General features: G+C 38.4%; 1 protein-coding gene across 2 annotated transcripts in view; it reads right to left on the reverse strand.

Moving 5' to 3' along the window:
* The window catches only part of abcc3 (ATP binding cassette subfamily C member 3), a 100,581-nt gene that overhangs the window by 65,389 nt on the left and 10,005 nt on the right, over positions 1–25,187 (reverse strand). For both annotated transcript variants that reach the window (XM_008104523.3, XM_003217307.4), the window contains exons 2-7: positions 16,437–16,613; positions 12,273–12,398; positions 10,440–10,577; positions 8,391–8,516; positions 7,203–7,264; positions 3,513–3,644 (exon numbers count right to left, since the gene is read on the reverse strand). In XM_008104523.3, the coding sequence (XP_008102730.1) occupies positions 3,513–3,644; positions 7,203–7,264; positions 8,391–8,516; positions 10,440–10,577; positions 12,273–12,398; positions 16,437–16,613 (761 nt within the window). The remainder of the gene's footprint in view (positions 1–3,512; positions 3,645–7,202; positions 7,265–8,390; positions 8,517–10,439; positions 10,578–12,272; positions 12,399–16,436; positions 16,614–25,187) is intronic.

Genomic DNA, 25,187 nt, shown 5'->3' on the forward strand with positions numbered 1-25,187 from the left:
TTGTGTTTACCTTGGACTGTGACTTCTCCTTTACAATGTGGTTTTGCTTTAGCAACGTTTTGGGGCATTGTGTGGCCTTGGCCACTGTGGGTTACTGCTGGTAGCTTTCATGTGTTTGTTTAGCACCAACCAGCAGGTGGAGCGAGTTTCCAGCCTTTTCAACCAAATTTGTTTTAATCTGGATTATTTCCCAGGATAATCCAGATTATATCCCAAATTTGGGTCTTTTGAGTTCTTTGTGGACATTGTTACCTCACACTGAAAAGAAAGTGTTTCAGCCTCCTTTTGGTGGTTTCTTGGGCTCTTTTGTGTTGTTTTTGCAATAAACTGAGTTGTTTATATTGGCTGGTGTCTGACATGTAACAATTATAGTTTATTTTATGTTGCAGGATTGAATGTTTGCTGTATATATGGTATGTTGTGCTCTGGCATTGAATGTTTGCCGTAAATATGTTGTGTCCCGTCCTGAGTCCCCTTCGAGGTGAGAAGGGTGGAATGTAAATGTTTGAAATAAATAAATCAACCAATAAATAAATAAATACAAAATAACTTTTTATGATGAAGCCTTTTACATTTGTCTACTCTTTTCACATCTGTGGCTACTATCTAAGAGATTAGATTTCATGGTTTATATATTAGATGCAGAACACCAGAGCATGCAGGATCAGTAAATGTACGTACCATAGATTGTTGTACATGAAAATAATGGTAGTAACAAGAAATTATTGATAGGATTCACAGTTTGTCTGGTTATGCTGGTTTGTGATGAAAACTACTATACAGTATATAATGTTCAATTTTTTGTTCAATAATAAATGTGAATTCTTCTTCATGGAAAAATAAGACATCCCTGAAAATAAGACCTAGCACATCTTTGGGAACAAAAATTAATATAAGACACTGTCTTATTTCTGGGGAAACAGGGTAGGTGTGACTGGAAGGAGCAAACTAAAAGAGTTAAGTTCCTATTTAATGAAGTAACAGCTTCACAAAACAGGAGGAAACGCCCGACCCACTAAACGCCTACATTTGCCCTGTTAGATGTGTCCTATAGCACCTGAGGGATTAAGTCATTTGTTATGACATAATCTGCCACTGTATTGAGATGTCTGAAATGTCTTGATCCATTTCCAGTAAATGCATTTACAGAATAGGCGATTTTATTCTCAGAGGCCAGACAGCTTGCCAATTTCCGAAAATGAGCTTCTTTTTGAATTTAGCCCTAAAGCACACAAATAGGAGCATTTCAAGACTTCTGTTTTTGATTGGGCATTTCTTGATGAGCAGAAAAAGCAGCCCACATTGGCTCTGTGCCTTTCCGCACCAACTGGGCGGTGAAAAAGCAGACAGAAGCATGATGCAGATGTATATTTCACAATCTTTTAGAAACTCTAAGAATGTGAATCTGTAGAGTCTTCTCAAACATAAACAGAATTTGCTGCACTGATGGTAATCTTATTTTGAGTGTGTCTACATTTCTGCAACATCAGGCAAACAAGCAGACTCCCTGTAAAGATTAGAGATATGTGCTTTTCTCTTATCATTTTATCCTGTTAGAATGAGCCCAGAGCCTTTGATGGCTGCATTGGATTGTGTATCCAACATAGGCTGAATCTACACGGTAGAATTAATGCAACTTGACACCCCTTTAACTGCCATGAGTCACACACTCTTTGGCAGAGAAGGAATGATAGTTGTAGAAAATTCCCAGGATCTCCTCATCCTCTAGTTTGCCTTTTTCTTCTTCACTATATGTCCAGACACACTTAAAAATAAAGTGATGGGCGGTGGCTACCTGCTTTTTAAAGTTTTCTGAAAAACAGAGGTGGTGTTGGAAGCTGGCCCGTCACTTTACAAGACGTTTGGCTTGCTGTTTTTAGTTAACTAGACATACTGTATATCTTATATTTTCAAAATTTGTCACTGGCAGGGTAACTGGTGAGTGTCGAAAGAGTGTTTACCAGTCCCATGTTAGGGTCCTCCAGCCCCACAGTTTTAGTCAACAGTTCCTTGATCTTCTATATTTTTGCTTGTCAAAATTATACACAGGGAGATTTGACATGGGGGTGCTTTATTTACTAAATAATCTATATGCATTCTGAGTAGAATGGACTTTACCATATAACTCGTCTAATATCTATGAACGGGCTGCGAGCCAGCAGACAACATAGCTATAAGACATAAATTCCTGGTTATAGCTTCAGATAAGATAAATGCTTGCTTCTTTGTTAAGAAATGTTTATAACTTGGATTTATTAACACAGAGATAAGAGGATGCGAAATGAACAGCTTATGGAGAGGGTAAGGGGAGCATTCCCAATTAGATTTCAAAAAACCTACACATGATCAGGAGAATGTATGATATTGATATGAAATACATCTGATACTTTGAATGGGGTTAGAGGCCACCAGGAAGTTCCCAAGGAAGATGCTTTCATTCTTGTCCCTTCTTGTCAGCTGACTGCAAATTAAATTGTTAACACTAAAGCAGCTTCTCAGACTCTCAAGAATAAGGAAAAATGCAAACCTCTAATTAAAAATTATCCATATCCTGTTAAATTTGTTCATCTGAGCTAAATGCAATTACTAGGCCCAGATGAAGTAGACCCATTGTATCACTGCTGGATGGCAAGTCAATCCTTATAGCAGGGAGAGGAGAATGTGGCCTCAAATCAATTTGAGGATGATTATTTTAGCATCAGTATCATCCATCTATTGCCCAAAGTGGTTGAGGTATGTATGCTCCAGAATGCTTAGAAAATTGCTCAAAAGAGTTTAAAAAGTCAAAGCCCCCCCCTCCCCATTCTTTTCTGCTGATCGTTAGTAATCATTACTGATCGTTAGTAAAACAAAGGTTTGAGTGGCATCACCTTTAATCATTACAATTTCAACTGAAGCTACCGTTTTTATTGATTGGTCCCATACTTGGATAGTGCTGAGGCAATGGGGATATTGGGAGGGGAGAGACTGACTACCCACGAAAGGAACTCAGAACAACATCTTTGGGGTGCTGATTTAGAAAATTGCACTGGATAGACCACATCACCTCTAGATTATTAAATATGGTTTTCTGTGGGTGAGCAGATGGCAATTACTGGATGACATATGTTCTGTATCAGAAACTAGAGCTGATGTGGTCTTATCCAATGCAATTTTCTGATTCAGCATCCCAAATAACCAAACCAAATCTAAAGTTGACCAAAAAGCAATCCATAACCCTTTTGGTACTAATGTTGGAGAGTGGTTCCTGGTCAAAGTGGTCCCTGGTCAAATAAAGGTGGGGAACTACTAAACTAGAATATGAGCAAAGTATTTACACCATGAGATAGTTTTGCATTGGCACCACTTCCTTTATCCTTTATGATCATCATAACGACAGTAAATTATTTAAATTATGCAAATACAGATATGTGGATACAGATCCATAAACAGATCCATGGGTTACAACAGCACACAATTCTTTTATTAAGAGTACAATATAAAGCTATTATTTATCCACAGATCTTACTTACTGTAGCCTTTCATGTTTTTGTTTATTCCACTCTTTCTGGAGCTTTTTTACTACCACATCCGATTTGTCTTCTGCATTTAGGGACCATAAATCCTTATCTTCAAGAGGCCTTTTATATCCCTGGACGGCCATACTGTATTTAAGGAAAAAAAATGTACAGAAATCAGAAATCAGCTGCAGCAATTCAACCCTTCTTAAGCCACAATAACAGTGGCTGGATCCATACTGCCAAATAATGAAGTTTGAACTGCATTATATGGTCAGTGTAGACCCATGTAATGCGATTAGAACTGCACTGAATTGAATTATATAGGTCTATACTGGTAATGTAGATCCAACCAGGGTTACATTAAATATGCAAAATTTCAATGAGCAGTAGGCACCCATTTATTTCCACCAAACTATGTAGGATCCAATAGAGGGGTAGGCAGTCATGGAGTGTCAATTGCTTCCCTCTGCCAATTCCCACCCACCCCGTGGGCTGCTCCCACCCCTTCAGGGGAATGCTAGATTCTAGGACAACACTTATGCTTCTTCTTTTGTAATATTCTTGTGCCATTTTTATTCCTGCCAACACTACACATTGCTATTACTGGAGTTGGCTGGAAAGGGAAAAGGCATAATGTTGCAGACAAATGGTAGAGGAAGCAACAGAGAACTGGATGCATACTGAGGAATGTTCTGAGAACAGATCCAGATATTTTCCGCTCTAGAAAGAGCTCTGCTTCTCCCTGCCTCCAGTTCACTAACATTCACAATAGACCTTCTGGATCCATCAGTATCCTATCCTTCTCTCCCCCCTACACATACAAGAAGGTGTTCTGCTTCTTTTTTTTGTCATCCCCTCTTGTAGGTCTCTGAAATTGTTGAAACTTTAAAAAGTCGTATGAGTAAGGTTCTTTGTGGCTGACACAAGGAATAACTGGGAGGCAGGGAAGTAGTTTCATTACTGACACAAGGGTTGTCCAATTCACACAGTGAAACTCTAGCTTGTGGTGGAAACTAGGGCCCCTACTACACAGCTGTATAAAATCCACATTACCTGCTTTGAATTAGATTATATGGCAGTGTAGACTAAGATAATGCAGTTTAAATCAGATAATGTGGATTTTCTGCTTTGATAACCTGGATTATCTGGCAGTGTAGAAGAGGACTACAAGAATAGATCTCCTCTGAATATAGTCTGGGAGCATGCACGTGCCCATGGATATCCCTGCTTCCCAAGGGATCTCAGTAGGAAAATATTTCTTGTCTACACAAACCTCAAGCAGACTATGGAATCTTTAATCCACATTGTTATCTTGATGAAGTGATCTTAAATGTTGCCTAAGTGCCCTTCTACACTGTCATTTACTTCAGATTATCAAAGCAAATAATCCACATAATCTGCTTTGAACTGGATTATCTGAGTCTACACTGCCATATAATCCAGTTCAAAGCAGACCATCTGGATTTTATATGGCAGTGTAGATGGGGCCTTAGATATGTAGGACTTAGTTTTGAACTTTTGTCAGCTATCAATTGAATGGCTTGCTGAAAGGCTCATTATTTCTTATTATGGCCTGGTAAAAAGCAAATGATAACAATTCATCCACACACAGGAATGTGTTGAAAGATAAGACATGCATAACTGTAAAAAAAAAAAACTCTCCTGGATTAATTATCATAGACAGTCACCTATGTTTATTAAATAGACATAGCTCCCATTAAGATAAATTAAAATGAAGCTATTAACTCAACAAATCTGTGAGCTGGCTCTTAATTACTAATGTGGCCCCTAAATAGTCTGTCTAATAGACAGATTGGATTTCTGGTCTACCACATAATAATAATAATAATAATAATAATAATAATAATAATAATAATAATAATAATAATAATACTTTATTTATACCCCACCACCATCTCCCCGCGGGGACTCGGGGTGGCTTACATGGGGCAGAGGCCCAAACAACATAGGACAAAACATAGGCAACATAATACAAATCACACTATAAAAAGATAAAACAGTAATACAATAAATCAATTAAAACAAAAATACAGGATAAAAAATTGCATTTAAAACACATAAATGGTAAAATCGTAATAAATACGGGATAGATTATTAAAAACCCTCTGCGGCTGATTAATTAATGACTGTAGCTCCAAAGGCCTGTCGAAACATCCAAGTCTTCAGTTGTCTTCCACACACAAAAGAAAGCTTAGTATTATTTGAAAACTGGGGCCTTAGATGCTTAGATACCAGGAACGCAATGGCATAAATATTTATTTTCTTTCCAGCAGAGAGAAAACTGGAAACTATCAACTGTCTCTTGCAAGGATGAAACAGTCACATATAAGTATTTACTTATAAATGTATTTTCCTGTCTTGCTCATGAATCGAACTGCTTGAGCATGGTATGAAAGGGTCCTCACTTGGTGAAGTATTTTAAGCTCTCTAGGATAGTACTGGCATGGGGTTGTGAAGAGATTTGTGCTGATTCACTACAGTAGTGGTCTCCAGTCTCCTTCAATTGGTGTCTAAGCATAACTGATAATCTCTAATGTTCCCGAGGTTCTTTGATGAAAAAGGCACACGTTCCCAGCAATTCAGCACAGTGGCTGTGAAAATTGTGAGACCTTTAGAGTGCAATCAAATACAAACATATATTTCCCACAAGAGGTGATGGGTGGCTTCCAAGTAAATGGAACTGTGAATCTACTCAGGTTTTCAGTGTGAACTTGAAAAGAACAACCCAAGGTCCTGAACCTAGTTTGGAGGTAGGGTCCAGCACCTTAGATCAATCTTTTGAAGTTCAGGCGAAATCAGATTATTTTTCCCAATAACATTTGAAACCACTAGCTGGCACTGATTATCACATGAAACCACTTTAATTTGCAAGGCCAGAAAAAGCAAAAGGGGGAAGAAGCAGCAAGATGAAAGTTGTCCTCAGTGTTTGCTTTTAACTTTGACCTTTCAATTTCAAAGAAAACCTCAAAATGAGCTTTGTTTAATCTACTCCCCTTCTAATAGCACAACAATCCTCTCTCTGCATGCAAACATTTATATTTTACAAACTTTCCCACTTTTTTGTAGATGCAGAATGCTAAATTTAAAGTGTTTTTTAGTTCTTAAGCAGCAATGTGGCTCATCATGTCCCCCCCCCCGCTGTACAGAAAGAAGGATAAAAATACCTATAAAATAAGGCTTTAACAGGAAATGAAACCTGAACCTTAATTGCCAATTCAAATATCATTGTGTAAGCCATTCACAAAGTTAGCAAGTATTTTAAAATCTAAGTTTATCAATGCAATATCAGATCTCTTTGTAATTAAGCTTTTCTGTTCTCTCTCAAACTTCTTGCATTACATTTTGGAAAGAAGATATTTCATTTTAAACATTTTGTCAGGCAGGGTAATGCACATATAGCGTGACTCTGCTGAAATTGATTTCAGTGAGAATGTCTTCCAACTAAGAGTAACTAATGCTATAGCCTCTCTCTCTGTCTTCATTGACCTCTAACATCTGGTGAGGGTGCAAAGGGGGTGTAAAATTAATGTGAATTTGAATTACTGTCTTGTATGAGAAAGCAGCTAGGCAACCAAGAGCACATGGGGAAAATCTCCTGGGCTAATGCCACTCCAGTATATTTTGCACACACAATGGAGGTTACTGACAGAGCCACAAGAAAACATGAAGCAATATGCTTACCTTGTGAACCACCAAAATGTTATCTTGGAAAGAAAACCAGAATTTAATTCAGGACACGGATTCTAGGATAAACATTGAAGAAGTAAAAAAATGTTTCAATCATGGGGTCAAGGCTGTATTAAAAGATCATACTTTGTATTTGAAACCGCTTAGGGTATGTTATAATAAATATTTCAAATGAAAACTGCCCTGCAATTCTTCCTCATTTTACACTCTCTCTACTCCAGGCTTTGCGTAATATGCAAGACAATAGCTGGATCCCACTGTTTGATGTCATCAAATTCTACTTGCGAAAGAGATGAACCAGAAAGTGGAAACCTGTTTTACTTCACTCAGATAGTGAACAGAGGGAAATCTTACGCTGACATGTGCGGGGAGGGAAGGAGGGAAAAGGGAGAGAGTAAAGCGAGGCAGTGGGAAAGCCTCCGTTGTCTTGATGCCAATAGGCCTGATTAGGACCAGATGGTGGCAAAACAGAAGGAACTATTTTGCTTTTGGTGCCTTCGCCACCATCTTCTAGGGAATGTGAAAATGAGGTATTATTAAACCAGTATTTCATGGACTGTCTTTTCTTAATTGTCACACAGAGAGGAACTCGAACACATTCCATATCTAGCAGCTTTTTAAATCTCTTTGTTCCCTGACTAACACATCACTCTTGGACTGGGGGGAGATATAGATGGTGAGTTGTATTTCATTAAAAAGGAACAGACATTCCTCTGAACAGTCTGGAAAGATTTTTCATGCTGTACTTCTTGCACAATCATTGTCTCAAGTTTCCCCTCTTTTCATCTCATGTTCCCAACCCTTCTTGGGAGTGAGATCCATCAGTTCTCTCCCTCTGCCTGTCCAGCCAGACACATGCTCTGTTTTCTGATTCCTATTTCTGCTAGGGCCACTTTCAGGATGAGGGAGGGCAGACCTCTGTTGGGTGCAGACCATTGTAGTCTGCACCCCTCTAATGACATTACTGATCTGAACCAAGCTGACAAATACACTTAGGATGAGGTTATGTCTTAACTAAAGATGCCTCTAATGTTCTGAGGAGAGCTTGAAAAAGCCCTTGCTCAAAAATCCCTGGTTCTGACACGCATGCTGCAGAAAAATAGCAGCTGAGGGACTATCCTACATGGTCTTAAATTTTGATTCATAGCAAATGAAATTGTACTTATGTACAGACTTACTTACATGGTCTAAATTCACAGGTGAGAAAAATGGAGGCTTTTCTTTAAGGCACGCAAGAATCAATTCAATGAGGATCAGAGCAAAGTAGATATAAAATGTGGTAATCCTAAATCTGTCTTCCATTTGGTCCTAAGAAGAGACAGCAACAAAGAAAATAGATTTCATTAAAAGAGCAGGCGATAGCGAATGATGAGGCTTACAAAGATAGGCAGAACAAATAGACAAGATATTATTATTGTGCATAGACCTTTTCAGAAGAATATTTCTCTAGTAATTTTGGAGTGAAATACTGAGTAGGACATGAATTGAGGTAATGATTGCTTGAACAATAGAACATTAATCTAAAAATACATTTTAAATTAACTATAAAATAAAATTGAATAAAAATGGGCAAGACTTGTGTGCATTTTTGACCTGCTCTCTGGGATGTCTTTCTGATATCAATATATAGATTCTTCCCACCCCCTTTTGCAAGGCAGAATGGAATAGTTTGCCTGATGTGCTGCATTGCTTTCAAATCTCTTCCAGCCCATATGCTTTGGATCCTAGCACTACAGAAATATGAGGAAAATATAAACCAGAGGCAATGGGGTTGCAGTCACACACTCAACAGGTAGGAGTCAATATTAAGTATGCAATTCAAAGAATAGAAAGATAAGCAAGTAGCTTTTGAACACAATTCCAGCCAAACTGTTGACTGAAGTTGGGCATACACTGCTCCTGTTTTGTTTGATCAGGTTACTGGTTCCTTAACAGGCTCAGATTACACTGCTGTTTTTGACTGAGGCCCCTTCTACACTGCCATATAATCCAGTTCAAAGCAGATAATCTGGATTTTATATAGCAGTGTAGAAGTGGCCTCACGCCAGACTCGGGTATCCTGAGAACTTCTTTGGCCCCTTCTACACTGCCATATAATCCACATTATCTGCTTTGAATTGGATTATATGAGTCTGCACTGCCATATAATCCAGTTCAGAGCAGATAATCTGGATTTTATATGGCAGTGTAGAAGGGGCATTTATTTCATGTGTTCTTTTAGCATGCTGTGCTCAGTATCTCAGAGCTTGCTCTGTTGAGTAAGAAACAGTGGGCCATCACAAGGGCCTGGGTCCTTTTGGTAGATGTGCTCATTCTGTGTGGAGTGCCCTTCCTGAAGCCGCTTGCAGGATTCTGACATTTAGCATTTTCCAAGGCATTGCTGTGTCTGATGGCTTTTTGTTTTGCTAGATTTCATTCCTTTCATTCACTTAAAGAAGAACATTAATTTGTTAAATTAAATAAAGAAGAAGAAAATGGAACAACCTGAGCATGTTGATTTGCATTCTCATTACCCTTTCCGCAAAGGTAGACAAATACAGGCAGTCCCCAAGTTACAAACAAGATAGGTTTTGTAGGTTTGTTCTTAAGCTGATTGTATATGTAAATCGAAAGGTCCATTTTTTTAAGTATAACTCCAGCCAAATATTTCTGTATATATCTCTGTCTGTCTGTCTGTTTGTCTAACATATACACATGCATGCATTCTTTGGATAGCAAAGGGAAGGGTTAACACCTCCATCATGTTTGTTTTTCTGTCTGTGCCCCTGTTCAGAAGATTTCACCTCACTTTCTATCCCAGTGATAATTGTATTTTGAAAAATGTGACTTGTTGTGGAAACAAGGATTGGGAATAAAGTTTCAGTGGAGACCACTTTCCCCCATGATATCTCTTTCAGGAGTGGATTTCCTTTTCGATTAGTAGTTTTCTCTCACTTCCCACACGCCCCGTCTTTCTACTTCCCAAGAAGGGGAATTTTTTTTCTCCACAGTACAATGGCTTGCCTGTATCCCCAGCTAGGATCAAAGTCCATTAGGTTGCCCTTACATTTAGTATTAATCTGTACCCCACCCTTGGTGTCCCTGAACAGCCAGGCAGCTGATATTTACCCAACCTACTTCTGACCTTCACAAATCCTTTACGCACCTTCCCCAAAATTGGTGGTAAAGATCCTTTTAGGACTACCAATGGTACAATATGCTAGAACGGGCACAGAGATGCATTTCTTTTACCTGAGCTGAAGTACGAATGATTTTGGATCGCAAAGGACCCACAGCACACAAGGCACACAAGAACCAGAAGATGATGAGAATCCCTGAGGACTGGACACCATGAAGCCTCTCATACTGAATGAGCAACATGGCCAACAGCTGCAAATGAGACACAGAGAGATGGGGGCAGGGAGACAATGCAGTGAAATTTAGATGAGAATAACTTAATACACTTTAAAAACTTGAACTTGTAATGTTTAATTTCTATTCGTTGCTAGATTTTCTTCCTTTTTGTTTAGTTATTTAAACTTGTATTTTTAACATCAAATTTAGTTTTACATTTCAACTTTTGTTTGAGGGACATTTTAAACTGTACTGTGGTTTTTAAAATATACTGTGTACCACATTCAATTTCATGATGGGAAGAAAAAAGCAATACAAAATAAATAAACATTTATTTATTACATTTATATGCCGCTCTCTCTCACTCCAAAAGGGACTCAGAAAGGCTTACAATATGGCAATATTCAATGTCAAATATACAAACAAATAAAAGACAATGCATCATATACATAAAAAACAGACAAAAATAAATATCCAACCTTTTCCACAGCCTGGGAACTCAAAAAGATTTTTTTAAAATTACCACAAATACAGAAAAATGTCTACATCAATAAAAACATGTAAGAGTTAAAATATAACTGAGGTATTAATAGAATGAAATGTAATTCAAAAACATAGTAATTAAAAAACAAGAAATACGGACCAAACAACACATTAATAATAATAATAATAATAATAATAATAATAATAATAATAATAATAACAACTTTATTCTTATACCCTGCCCCATCTCCCCAAAGGGACTCGGGGCGGCTTACATGGGGCCTTGCCCAACAATATAAAAGCAAAAGCAAAACAATAAAACTCAACAATAAAACATCAACATCAATATAAACAGTCATAAAAGGTCAACATACAAAATAAAATGTTAAAACAAGAGATGAATTCATTATTAAAAGCTCTCTTCCCATAGCTCTAGTCCTTGTTTTCTTGGTCTTTTGAAAAGGTACATCTTTCCTCAGTGTTAGAAATAGCATATTTATATATCCCCTCAGGAGGAGGTTAAATTGCCTCTGCGTCTGTCTGTCTGTCTGTCTCTGTCTCAGTTAGATGTGTTTATGGGCATTGAATGTTTGCCCTGTATGTGTATAATGTGATCCACCCTGAGTCCCCTTTGGGGTGAGAAGGGCAGAATATAAATACTGTAAATAAATAAATAAATAAATGCAAATAAAAACATAACTCGGTTTATATTTTTGTAATGGTAACATTTCATATATTAACATGAGCTAATAATTAATTGAGACACCATTAATTATCAGAAAAACACATTAAGGGTTACTAAAGTCTATAACCCAAAACATAAACATTTATGAAACTTCAATTATTTCCTTATTATTTGGCTGCAGATGTTTCAAAATCCTGTTGGTCTGCTTATAATCACGAAACAGCAGAAGGTCTGAGGATGAATCAGGAGACAGCAAAGGGGCACTGGGCGCAGAAGAGTCTGTACCAGCAAAGCAGAGGCCTGTGAAAGTGGACCTCTTTACCCACAGATCTCTTCCTTCATAGAGAGAGAGAGAGAAAGATTCACATCAACCTGGAGTTACAGGGATGCTTACCTAGGCAAGCTTGGTTGCCTTTACCATCTCTTTACATATTGTTCAATTCCTGCTGACTATTTCTAGATCTCCTGCATAGTGCAACAGTTGAGCAACAAAAAAAAATCAAGTTTATCATCAGTTCTGTCTGATGTAGGAAGTAGCAGCATCAATAAAAAGGCATACTTACCATTGTGATGCCAACAATTAAGGGTGTTACAAAATACACAGAAGGCGGTGTTCTGCTTTGAGTAATTCCATGGAAAGAATAGAAGAGATTGGCCCAACTGACACACCAGAGGAGGAAAGCAAAGACCTTATTTAAAGAAAGAAAAGTATTATATCATCTCCATGAGCAGATAACATATGCAAAGAACATTTACATTACAGTACACTCTTAAAGTATAATTGCAAACAAAACCACAAAAAATAATTGCAACACAATAAATTTCTTGATCTGTCCCTGACCGTACCCTCCTTATCAGTTACCTGTGGTAAATTACACAGTCAACCTAAAAGGCTTATGGAAAGACCCCGCTGGTATAGTAAAGGCTGAATTCAAGACCTAGGCAGGCCATTCTTCTATTTGATTTTATGTTCATTGAAGCTAGTTCTGGCTGATGACTTGTCCTAGCCCAAGTAATATAAAGATCAAATTCCTTTCAATATGAGGAGGAATTCTTGTCTTAAGGAGCCACCAATAACTCAGAGGTGAAGCATATGGGATATTTCTCAGTCCCCAAGATTCCTTCTTCAGTGGAGGCTACTGCCTTCCATATCAGCAGGACATTGGATTTAATGAACTTGAAAGGGGCTATCCAATGTATATTGTATCCTAGACTTCCTCTCCTTTGATAACATGGAGAAAATCCCAGGACTATTTCTCCATCCTACTAATATGGAAGTCAACAGCCCCTACTGCATGTCACCTCCAGATTGAAAACACCTAAGCCCACTCCCCATTAGAGCAGACAGTAGGGGGCTATCCTAGAAGGAAACACAGACCAACTCACAAAGACCATGTAAATGTCTGCTTACCAGACAGTGGGTTGGCATACTAATTTGTGTGAACCTGCCCTGCCTTCTTTGTGCACGGACCCACCTGGTCCCTGAGATCCTCAGGAAAGGTGTTTTTCTCAGTCCCACCACCATTGCAAGGTTGGTGGGGACGAGAAAACAGGCCCCTCTCTGTGGATGCCCCTCCACTCTGGAACTCCCTTCTGCCCAGGGAAGCTGGAATAGCTCCCTTCTTGTTGTCATTCTGGTGGCAAACTAAGACCCTTTTATCCAGGCAGGCTTTTAAAGAAGGAAGTTTTAAGACAGATACAGGGGGTGTTTGTTGTGTGGGTTTTTATGGATTTTAAATTGGCTTTAATGCTTTTAATTATTCACTTCTACGTTTAATTCTATTGTAATGTTTATAGTTTTCAGGTTTTAAATTCTACATGGTATTGTTTTACCACTGTTTGCCATTTAGAGAAAAAAGTGACAGATAAATAAATATAATAAATATATAACAATAATTTGTGTGTTCCAACCCATGTTAGTTAGCAGTCTAGAGCTAACATGCTAAGCTCAGCTTGTATAGCATCCATCCACAAAATTTATACATTTAAAAAATGAAAATGTATAAACTGTGTAGATGAGGTCTACTTGCTCTGGACTGCAAGTATTCTGTTCCAGGTGCAGAATATATACAGTAGCAGGACATTTGTACTGACATACACACAATACCCAGACAAACAGATCCTGAGAAGAGATATGTTCCCACTGATGGGGGTTGTAGCATGATGGGGAAATTGGGTGTCTAAATATCCATACAAATGGCTTGTGTAAAGCAACTGCACATTTTGATTTTTATCCAGTTGAATAATTTCTGGTTTTAAAAGCCTTTGGATGACTGGTGCAGTCTTTCTTAACAAGTTATCAGTGCAAGTTCTTGTAAAAATCAATAAAGATGTATGTACTAACTTCAATGAGTACTGGATCCACAGTTATTAAATTATATGGTGCATACATTAAGATAACTGCAGCAACACAATAGCAGAATAAAGATGTTTCTAATCAACGAACTGCCCTTTTCCTTTATAACAAATTTAACTGATTGAAGCAACAGTTACGCTATCTCGATATTGGCGATATCTCAAAGATGCTTCCCGGAGATGAGATCTTCCCGCCTATCTGTCTTGTCTGAATAACCCATGCAAATTATATAAAACTTTCTCCAAAACAAAAGTACTGTATTGCTTGATTCAAGATAGTTTATTAATCCTTAACAATAATGTCATAAAGCATTATTTTGCAGTGGACAACATAGATTGAATCCAGTGAAAAATCTATGCCCCCGACCTGCAATTAATGGGGAAATTAATTGTATGATCTATTGCTTCCAAATCTAAAATGGAGTTTTAGTAGCTAAAACTAACAATCATCTCTACAAGAAAATGGGTACTGAAAGGAAAAAGGTTCTCCAAAGGAGTGTCTAGTGTGCAAATGTCCTGGAGCTCAGGGTTCAAAAAATGAGAAAATCCAGTTAACTATACAGGAGGCAGAAGAATTCCTGTTTCTCCCAATTGAAGGGTTGAAGATTGGTTAGACAGATGGGGAAGCAAAATCCCTGGCACAGGCTGTGACAAGGTAGAGGCAATGAAAAAATGAAAGAAACAATACCAATTTAATTTTAGTATCTCAACAGACTAGTGGCTGACAAAGGCCAGTTCCACACAGGGAAAAAGTCAGCTCCGACCCAGATTAAAATAACCCAGGTCGGGGCGGACTTCTGTCCCCACACTGGCCTGAAAAATCCGCACTTTTGCCACTGGGTGTCTAGATACCCTCCTGAAACCTTCCAGGAGGGCAGGGAGACACTCACACCCCTCTCCAAAACCCCTTAAAACCCCTTTAAAAATAAAGTAACTTACCCGGTCACCATTCCCCCTTCTCCGGAGCTCTCCTGGAGCACAAAAATGATGCGCCAGGAGAGTTCCAGAAAAGGGGAAATGGCGGCTGGATTATTTTATTTTAAAAAGTGTTCTAAGGGTTTTGGGGGAGGGGGTTACAGCCCTCTGATTCAGCCAGAAAAACTGATTCAGCCAGGAAAACATGAGAGGGCTGTGCGGACTGCCCCCTCAGAAGTCCCAGGACTTCCAAGGGAGCAATCCAAACAGTGCCCATACTGAATTAGACCTGGGTCTTTCAGGAAGACCCGGGTCTAATCCAGAACCTAATTAATTCAGGACAAAGCAGGGGTTTCCTGCTTTGTCCCAAATTAATTCGCTTTTACCTGCAGCGTCGTTTGGATGCCTCAGGCAAAAGTGCATGAGCTTGCACGTTTTGGGCCCTGTGTGGATGGGCCCTAGGAGTACATCTACACTGCAGAATTAATGTAGCGTGACACCTCTTTGACATGATTCACTGTTAAGTTGCAGTTTTACAATGCCTTTAGCTCTCCCTCACAAAGAGTAGTGCTTCACAAACTACAAATACTAGGATTCCATAGCTTTGAGGCATGCCAATTAAAGTGGTGTCAATCTGCTTTCAATTTACTGTGTAGATCACCATCAGGTCTGTTGGTGGTGGTAGAAGACTTGGATTTGCTGAAATGTAGCAACAAGTGTTATAAGGAGCACCTACACCAGTGTTCTGGATTTCAGCTTCCAGAAGCCTCAACTGACTTGGCCAATGATCAGGGATTCTGGGAGCTGAAGTCCAAAAGGCCTGGAAGATCAATTTGGGAAACGCTGGTGTAGGTGCTCCTTATAATGTCTGTTGCTAAATTTCAGCAAATCCAAATCTTCTATAACCACCAACAGACATGATGAAATGCAATTTATATGTTGACATTAGAACTACTACTAGTAAACATATGCCTAAACTGAAGTCACTTAAAAACTTATTTTTAAGGTAGTGATATTTGGTTTGTAAGCAGATTGAGGGAGTGGACCATGATCATGCATGTTATTCCAAGTTTAGTGTAATCTCTCAGCAGCTCTGAACCACTTTGCTTTCTAAGGTTTTGACAGAGGCTGCTCATACTTTTAAATGCTCCTTCTTGCATTCATGAGAACATGTTTTTAAATCCATCTAAGTCAAGCCAAATGTTCCTTAGCTGGAACTTGAATATGTTTCAATTCGGACAATAATGTAGAAAGGCATTGTAATAATAATAATAATAACAATAATAGCAGCTTTGTACAGTAAAATTACAGATAATCAAAGCCACCCTACAACGTAAACCTACAGCTAGTTTTTTCTAGCCACATTCTGTTGTAAAACACTGAATTCTACCTTTTTTAAATCTTCAGTTTCTGCAGGATCTGCAGCTGCTTGTAGGGGGAGTTCAACATGATCTTACCGTTTTAAATCTGCTCAGCACCGATAATACAATGTAGCCTCGATTGTTGCATTTTAAATAAAAGAGGTAAAAAGGCAAGATGCACCAAAGATAAAAGCAAGGGATCCACCCCAAGACAGTGTTCTGAAAGCATGGAGTCAGGTCTGGATTATCTGTGTACAGTGTTAGATTAGGATCCTGTGGAAGGGAGGAAAAAGTAGGAATTAATATTGGTAGGCACACTGTATGCTCTAAACCTCCAACAAAAATCACCAAAGTGATGCTGTGCAGGTTTTTCCAAAGATGATTAGCTAGTCACCTGAGATCTTTTGCACTTTGATCCCCATCACAATGCAGAGATTCACCACAGCAATGCCATTTGTCTAACACAGCACAATACACTCATTCATTTCAAGCTGATTTACCTGATCACCTTCTGCTTTTTTTCATACCTCAAGAGAGGAATTAATTACAAAAAAGTAAAAATAAACAAAAGCATTGATATGTAGCTGATAGGACTCTGCTACTTAAGAAATACCATAATGTGATGGAAGTTCACAAGTGGTACATCTTTTGAACAAAAACAATACTTCTTTCTTAGTGGAAAATTGTTATGCACACAGAATACATTGTTGTGTTATTCTAATGGATTGGCAAGACCTGTGAAATCCTAGGCCTGTGATGGGAGATAAAGTCTTATGTGTTCTTCACTATGTACTGAATGTATACCCTCCCTTTTGAAGGTATCTCATTCATACTGTTGCCATGACAACAACCACCACCACCACCACCACCACCACCTTTATATTCCACCTTTCTCTCCTAGGGCACTCAGAGCAGATTACAGTATTTACATACATAGGAAACATTCAATGACCTTACAATCACAGATACAGTGAGACACACAAACAAAGGCTTCTCCTTTCATTTCTGGCTTTCTGGAGGTGGTGCTCATCTCTGTCTTCTGGGAGGTAGTTTTTCTACCTCCCAGAATCCAGGGAGGTTTGGCTGGCAAGATTGGAGAGTCTCTTTCCCACCTAAGCAGTACCTACTTATCTATTCACATTTGCATGTTTTTGAACTGCTAGTTTTGCAGGGAGCTAGGGCTGACAGATGGGACCTCACCCTGTCTCGCAGATTTGAACTGCCAACCTTCAGGTCAGCAGCTCAGCCAGCATAAGAGTTTAACCCATTGCCCCATAAGTTGACAGCAGCTAGCAATAACTAAGTAAGGTTGCTCTAACCACTAATCCTCTTTGTATTTTCACAGCATTTAAACTGGCCACAGGTTTGAAAGAGGCATATGATTCTACCCCTGCCCTGAATGTTATGGGACTTCCTAATGAAACCTTGAAAGCCAGAAGAGTAGCTAAATGAGAACTCAGTGCTTTACAATAGTCCACTTATTCCTCCTTATGTCTAGCAAAATAAAAGTGGGATGAGTATATAAAAACCAGAGATATACTATTCTACTTTTCTTGTCACTAATTACTTTTCTTGTTGAATCTGACCAACAAAATCAAACCAACATCATGGTAAGTAAGATGCCATTATTGCGAGGAACCTACAAGTCATATAAAGTCTTATTGTAGATTATCTTGGCAAGATTTATATAGATGGTGTTTACATTTGTTTCCCTCTAAGGCTGAGAGAGTGTGACTTGCATAATGTCCCATAGTAGGTTGCCATGGATGAATGACAGTCTTATACCAAAATATGGTGCTGGCTTTAAAGGCCAATTAACTCAATGAAAAATAATCTTAGAAGGTTGCCAAAAGAGAAAAAAGACCAGCAGAACACATAAGGAGAGTGTTATCTAAATTAGGTAAAGTAAAGGTTTCCCCTGACGTTAAGTCCAGTCGTGAGCGACTTTGGGGGGGTTGGTGTTCATTTCCATTTCTAAGCCGAAGAGCTGGCTTTGTCCATAGACAGCTCCAAGGTCATGTGGTCGGCATGACTGCATGGAGCGCCGTTACCTTCCCATCGGAGCAGTACCTATTGATCTACTCACATTTGCATGTTTTCAAACTGCTAGGTTGGCAGGAGCTGGGGCTAACAGCGGGCATTCATTCCGCTCCAGGGATTTGAACCTGGGACCTTTTGGTCCACAAGTTCAGCAACTCAGAGCTTTAACACACTGTGCTAATCTGATGTCCTCCAGATAATCCTACAACAACATAACCCTACAACATGATTTTGCATGCAACCTTCAGTAAAAGGTTGTGCAGTCCTCACCCACAACCTTAATTTTCACTGGGGTAGAGAAGCTTTGTTTTAAAGCTAAGAAGGGAAGCTGATCATACATTCAATGAATGAGAGCAATTTAAAGGCATTTGAAATTTGGAATGCCCTGCTTTTAAAATTGTTATGCAATTTTAATAAAAAGCAAAGCATTGAAACAAAACCACAAAGATTTGCAAGGCATGATTTTGGGGATGGCTGGTCTGAGCCTGCATGACAGGAAGTCCCATGTATGATGCATTCTCACAAAGAAAGCTCTGTCACTGTTAATATCTCAAAAGGCTTTGGAACACCTTACAAGACAGGTGTGTTACAGAGAAGGAGAAATTTCCTTTAGTACCTCATCCACAATTTATTGATATTAGTTGAGTTCACACAGGTCACAGAATATAAAATTTCAAGGCACAGCACAGGGCAAGGAACATCATGGTGTTCGTCGCAGTCTTCATCTTAGCAAAATACACACAAAACCACACCCTCTTAATGCCAAGCTTTTTCCCTTTAGAAAGTCCTACTTTTAACCTCCACACCAAGGAGTAGCAACAGCAGTACCAAAAACTGAAGTCTTTATATGTTAAGAACATAAAAGTCAGCATTAGATAAAGTGAAATTACAGAAGCAAGTTCTGATTAAAAAAGGAAGGGCTTGTGCTAAATCTCCACTATCATCTGTACAGGTGCAAATTTATAATTTGTGCTTGCAGTTCTAAAGGTAAAAGAGGCAGGCTTCTCAAGGACGCTTGCCAGTATTTGCTTTAAAAAAATCTAGGTGCAAGTACTTCCTGCACAGCAGATGGTGCAAGTATTCAGAAATTAATTTGTTCTAAAGACAAAGTACAACAGATAATGACATTTATATCCCCCTCTTTATCACAATTATCTCAGAGCACCATTAAATTAAAATAAAATGAAACAGATTATGACATTTAAAACAATAAAAATACTTCAATTTAAAAATATATTAAACAATTTAACAACTTAAAAATAAGATTAAAGATATGAAGTTTTAATATTGTGTGCATACACATTTTGGAGTAATGTGCAGGATATAATGTTTCATGTTCATCAATATTGGTTCAGTTGATTTTTGACAAGAAATTACAAAATATTATTACTTTTATATATGGAAGCCAAGATTTTTAAAAGCTCAGTGGTGATGTAATTAAAATGGACTAATTTATCCAGCAATTCCAGGACTTGGAATTGTAACTCTTAACACTCTTCCTCCCTAATAATTAAGGTAATTTTTGGTACCGTGTTTCCCCAAAAATAAGACAGTGTCTTATTTATTTTTGCTCCCAAAGATCCTATAGGTCTTATTTTCAGGGAATGTCTTATTTTTCCATGAAGAAGAATTCACATTTATTGTTGAACAAAAAATGAACATTTATTATATACTGTACAGTAATTGTCATCACAAACCAGCATAACCAGACAAACTGTGAATCCTATCAAGAATTTCTTGTTACTACCATTATTTCCATGTACAATACTCTATGGTACGTACATTTACCGATACTGCATGCTTTGGTGTTCTGTTCGACGGGCATGCTTCCAAACAAAACCTTTGCTAGGTCTTACTTTCAGGGGAGGCCTTATATTTAGCAATTCAGCAAAACCTCTACTAGGTCTTATTTTCTGGGGATGTCTTATTTTAGGGGAAACAGGGTAGATTGTTTTGGTGCTGTATCAAATAACAGGAGGCTTCCAAACTGGGCTTAAACCCATGACGAAGGCGTTTAAAAAACCTGTTTCATCATGAGTTTAAGTCCCCATACCCTTGTCAAAAACCCGGGCGGCTGGGAGTGTCCACATACCAGCAGGGTAACTAGAATGGGGCCACTTCTAACCCCCCCCTCCCAAAGCTCTTAAAATACAAGAAAACTTACCTGGCCACCATGACGCCCCTCTGGCAGCAGGCATCCTGGTGCATAAAAATGATGCACGGAGGCGGGGGGGGGGGGGGGGAGAGAGAGAAGTGATTTGATACCCCACCTGCTGACATGTTATTTCTACATGCCAGGAGGCCTGCCTGAGATGTGGCATAGCCGCTGTAGTGCCCCATGAAGACCCACACTGTTTACTCCTGGTTAAGTGCTTTTTAGTTAAAGGGATTGATATTTTATGTACAGTTTGTTGGAAATAGCAACCTTCTCAAGCCTCCACTAGTTATTTGTTATGTATATAATTGCTTATTATATTGTATATGTGTGTATTGGTTTGCAGTTTTACTTTAACTCTTTCTTGTGGGAGGGGGTGCAGATCAGGTGATCAGGGCTAACCACATTCATTTTAGAAAAGCAGAAGACATTAAACTTTCAATGTAGGAACTGTTCAGTTTAGACTTTAGTGCAGGAACAGTATGCTATACAGAACCCATTAGACTCCATTGGACTATGGACTGTTGATTCTAAGAATGATGCCTTGTGTTACCTACACACAGAAACTACTTCAAATTTATTTGTAACTGGATTGATAAGCAAAGTACCTGTATGCTGAATACATGAAGTTTGTGAGTAAACCAACTGTGTTACTTTTAAAGAAGTCTGCTTATTTTTGTCTCTTGAGAACATGATTTAAACCAAGACATTTTAAGGGAGAGCAGAACACTTCTGGACCTCTGTGATGTATTTGTACATTGGCATTTTTTGTCCCTAACTGTTCAAAGACATTCCTAGGTATATTAGTTTAACAGCCAAGAAAACTAGTTTCTTGCATGAATGCTGGTGAATGCCATTTCCCCAAAAGGTTATGACTCTAACAGGTCATGCTTTTTACCAAGAGGTTATGGCCTCATTTTTCAAAAGGTTGTGACTTCTAACAAGTTTGTAACATTTTAATGTTTTGATGTCTACTTGTTTTGGTTGTAAAATCAGTTAATTTTTGAAGAATCTACCACATGGAGTTTTAATAAATGTGATAAATGTTTGCATTCATTTTGGAATGCCTCAGCCTTATGAACTCTAAGCAGCTGACCACCATGATGTATAACACGGCAGGGTCACAAAGAAGCTGCTATTAAGAACGTTTTAATAGAAGTAGTAATATATGGAATGTCACACATGCAGGAGGTGTTTCTGACCCATAATGACTTATAGGGTGGATTTTCTACAATGTGAACTTTGGCTATAGAAGTTGAAATCCAAGAAGAAATCAGGTAGGCCTCAAAACAATCTTTGTTGTCCATTTTCACAGTGTTTGGAGGGAAGTGAAAGAGAAAGTGAGCCGAAAGAAAGGGAAAGAAAAAGAGGGCCACAGTGTATGCAATTTTCTCAAGTGCTTTAGTTTAAGTGGTTCCATTTCAAAAAGCTAGCATGATAAAGGGCTTGGGAAATGTTTTACTATTAAGTGAAAAGAGGACAAAACAAGTTTAATCCAATGCATGTACCCAAGTAATCCATATACATTTTATGCATCTTTTCCCATAAAACATTTAATTTAGGGAACAGTTTCAAAAGCCATAGAAGAAACACACACAATAATTTCCTCTGAGTCCTATGTGTTGATGGTTGATGGGTCTGAATAGCAGGCTAGTGGCTCTGCAATCAGCAGCTGTAATGAACAGACTCCATGCAACTGATGACTCTGTTACAACTGATGAAAGATTACTCTCAAAAATAAAAGAGAGCAGAGATGTTGCAAGATGAAAAGGTCACTAAAAGAAGGGCTGTAAAAGCAATCTGTTTCTAGAAGAGTAGGCATGGTAGTTTGTTGCAGCACAAACAATGAAAAGTTAAAATCTAACAAACTATTTGTGAAACAAGCTTTAATACACAACAGTCCATCTTACCAGTCATCCAAAATTGCTATTGCCCTTCTCAATTAGATTCAGACAAATTCCATGCTAAAACAGGCACTTTCAAACTTCCCAAGATCAAGAGCATTAAACTTTACATTTATCAGAACTGAATCAGGACCTTACACTAATCTTCTTGTGTGCAAAACCAAAAACAACCCCAGCTTTCTGGGTTTCCCCCCCAGAAAATGATGGGGTTGGTGTGTGTTAGGAAAGCAGTAAGACTAAATCATTGACAAGTAACTCTTGTAATCACAGGACACATTTTATCAGAGATCCTTCAATTGCTGTGGTTTAGGGAGGATGGAATGTGTTTCACAAAAGCTTTTCTTTGTTCTTAGCTGATCTTTCAATGTTATGAGGAACAGCCAATTTAATTCAAGGCATCTAAAAAGAGTAGAAGGGAAGAAAGGGGAAAGATGTTAGTGGATGAAGGTCAATGTCATATTTTGTACTGGGACATCATCTTTCTCGTATCCAATACATAAAGCCAGTTAGGAAAAACCATGTTTTCATGCCTCTGTTTTAGTCATGTTGTTTGAAATATTGTGTGCTTTTCCCCTAGCATGTCTGACATGAGAATACAGCTAAAAAGGCAGTATATGATATAACTATGACTTTCTTTCTAAAGGTGAGGAAGATCCACTAAATGCATCTATATTTCACAGTGAAGGAGTTGCTAACCCAACTTAAGACATACAGGATTTAGCCAGGACTGGAAAATGAAGCCTCTGTTTAAAAACAATATAATAATTTTCAATATCTGTCATTCACTTTGGAGCAAGACCTTGTGCTCCTGGAAAAAATAACCTTTCTCCTTTATACATGCTTCACTGACATTTTAGTGCCAATTGCTTGACTCATTTCCTTTAGATATAGTTGTGTATACAAAGAAAACTGATCCAGGTCACTGGTAAGAACATTATGACTTAATGTCTGAAATTGTACTGAAGCAACCTGGCTTATCAAAGGAGGTAATGAACAAATTGTTTACTATACAAACACTCTCAAGCTTGACCTTTTCTAAAATATGTGTATGTGTAAGTGCAGATAAAGCACTTACACATACACATCATGAGACCATGCACGAGATGTTTTATTTCAAAGCTTGAAGATTTCGTTCTCTTCTGCCTCCTGCCTCCAAACTAAAATTGGTCTTATCGGAACACTCCACACTGGGCACAAAACTCCACACTGGGCACAAAACATGAAAACAAATTCCATTCCGAATAATCTCATATTACACATACAAATGGCATATGGTGATTCTCAGGTCCTGGTCAAAGAAAATACAAAAAAGCATAAAATGTAAACAGTTATAAACTTTATTCATAAAGTGACCAAAAAGAGTGGGTTTGTAGGACTATTGGTTTAGTTTACCAACAATGTTGCACAGCTCTCCTTGGGCCCCTGATTTGTTGATAGGGAATGTTTGCTATCCATGAAGGGTTCCTGCTTGATAGATAATCATGGAAAATCAGGGTTCTAAACTGTGCAGGAAACTTCTGTGATGGGATAAAGCTTTCCACTGGGTATATTATCTTTCATCACACAAGGACAGGGAGAGATGCAGAAAAGCAGGGCAAGACCCACAGACCTTATCCCTAAGATCACCTACAGACTATACGTTCTAAGACCACCACCTCTGCGGATATCTGAAACATGAATAATACCAAATCTATATTTTGGCTATAAATGGCCTGGAAGCATACCATAGAATAGCACTGATATAGAGAGACCCAGAAACACTTCTGTGGGGATCCCTTTAAGAGTGTGGGAAAATGAAGCCATGGATATCAAGTCTGCAGACAAGAAGGTAATATTGTACTCAGTAACTTGATGGCTTTAGCTGTGGTGTCCATTTGAGTTACTGGGATGAGATAGGCATGGATAGGAAACTGGTTCTAGTCTTTCTTATGAGAGGCAATTTCACAGAGTAATGTTGGAAAATACCTGTTTAATGCTTTGGTGATTATTCAACCAGGAAAAAAGAACTGACACTGAAACACACTATGTGCTTGAACATTTTATCCATTATTGAAATGCTGATTACATCAAACAAACAATGATGCTAGATGTGGATGTTCATCCCCATTCACAGAAAAGGATACCTCTAGCCAAAACATTACAACTGCAATGAACAATGGGATGGAGTAGGGATGCCTATATTGTACAGATGTGAACCAACATTAGCATTATTTGAGAAGCCTGCCTTGGTGCCCAGATGTAATTTGATGGGTTTGCTGTATTGTTGACTGTTAGTGCTGTTACTGTGCAGGTTGGCAGAGGTTAATGAAACCACACAGTATGTCACATGATAACATGGAAGGGCTAGCCACTTCCTTCTCCTGCCATTCTCAGTGCTTCAGAAATCCTTTTATCCCAAAAATGTCTTTGCTTGCTCTTGCCCAATGTCTCTTTGCATTTTATATAATGCTCAGTCTGAATGACTGAACTAATATAGAATGCCTGAAGTTATAAAAAGGTAAGGGAAATCTCCCTCAATTTTTGAGTCACGAATTTTTCTCTTCTTCAATGTGCTATGGACAACAAGAGGTGCAGACATTTCATTTGCAATAAAGTTGTTTACTTTCATTCAAAATAATTGCCATTTAGCAGGTGATGGACTGATTCAATCAACAGATAGACTGTCTTTGTCTTGCCAACACTATAGCCAATGGGTGGCTGTCATTTCCCATTATTTGTGATTGTTACCTGGATAGTTACTCAAGTGAC

Source organism: Anolis carolinensis, chromosome 2 (genome assembly GCF_035594765.1).
Source record: "Anolis carolinensis isolate JA03-04 chromosome 2, rAnoCar3.1.pri, whole genome shotgun sequence".
Classification (NCBI taxonomy): Eukaryota; Metazoa; Chordata; class Lepidosauria; order Squamata; family Dactyloidae; genus Anolis; species Anolis carolinensis.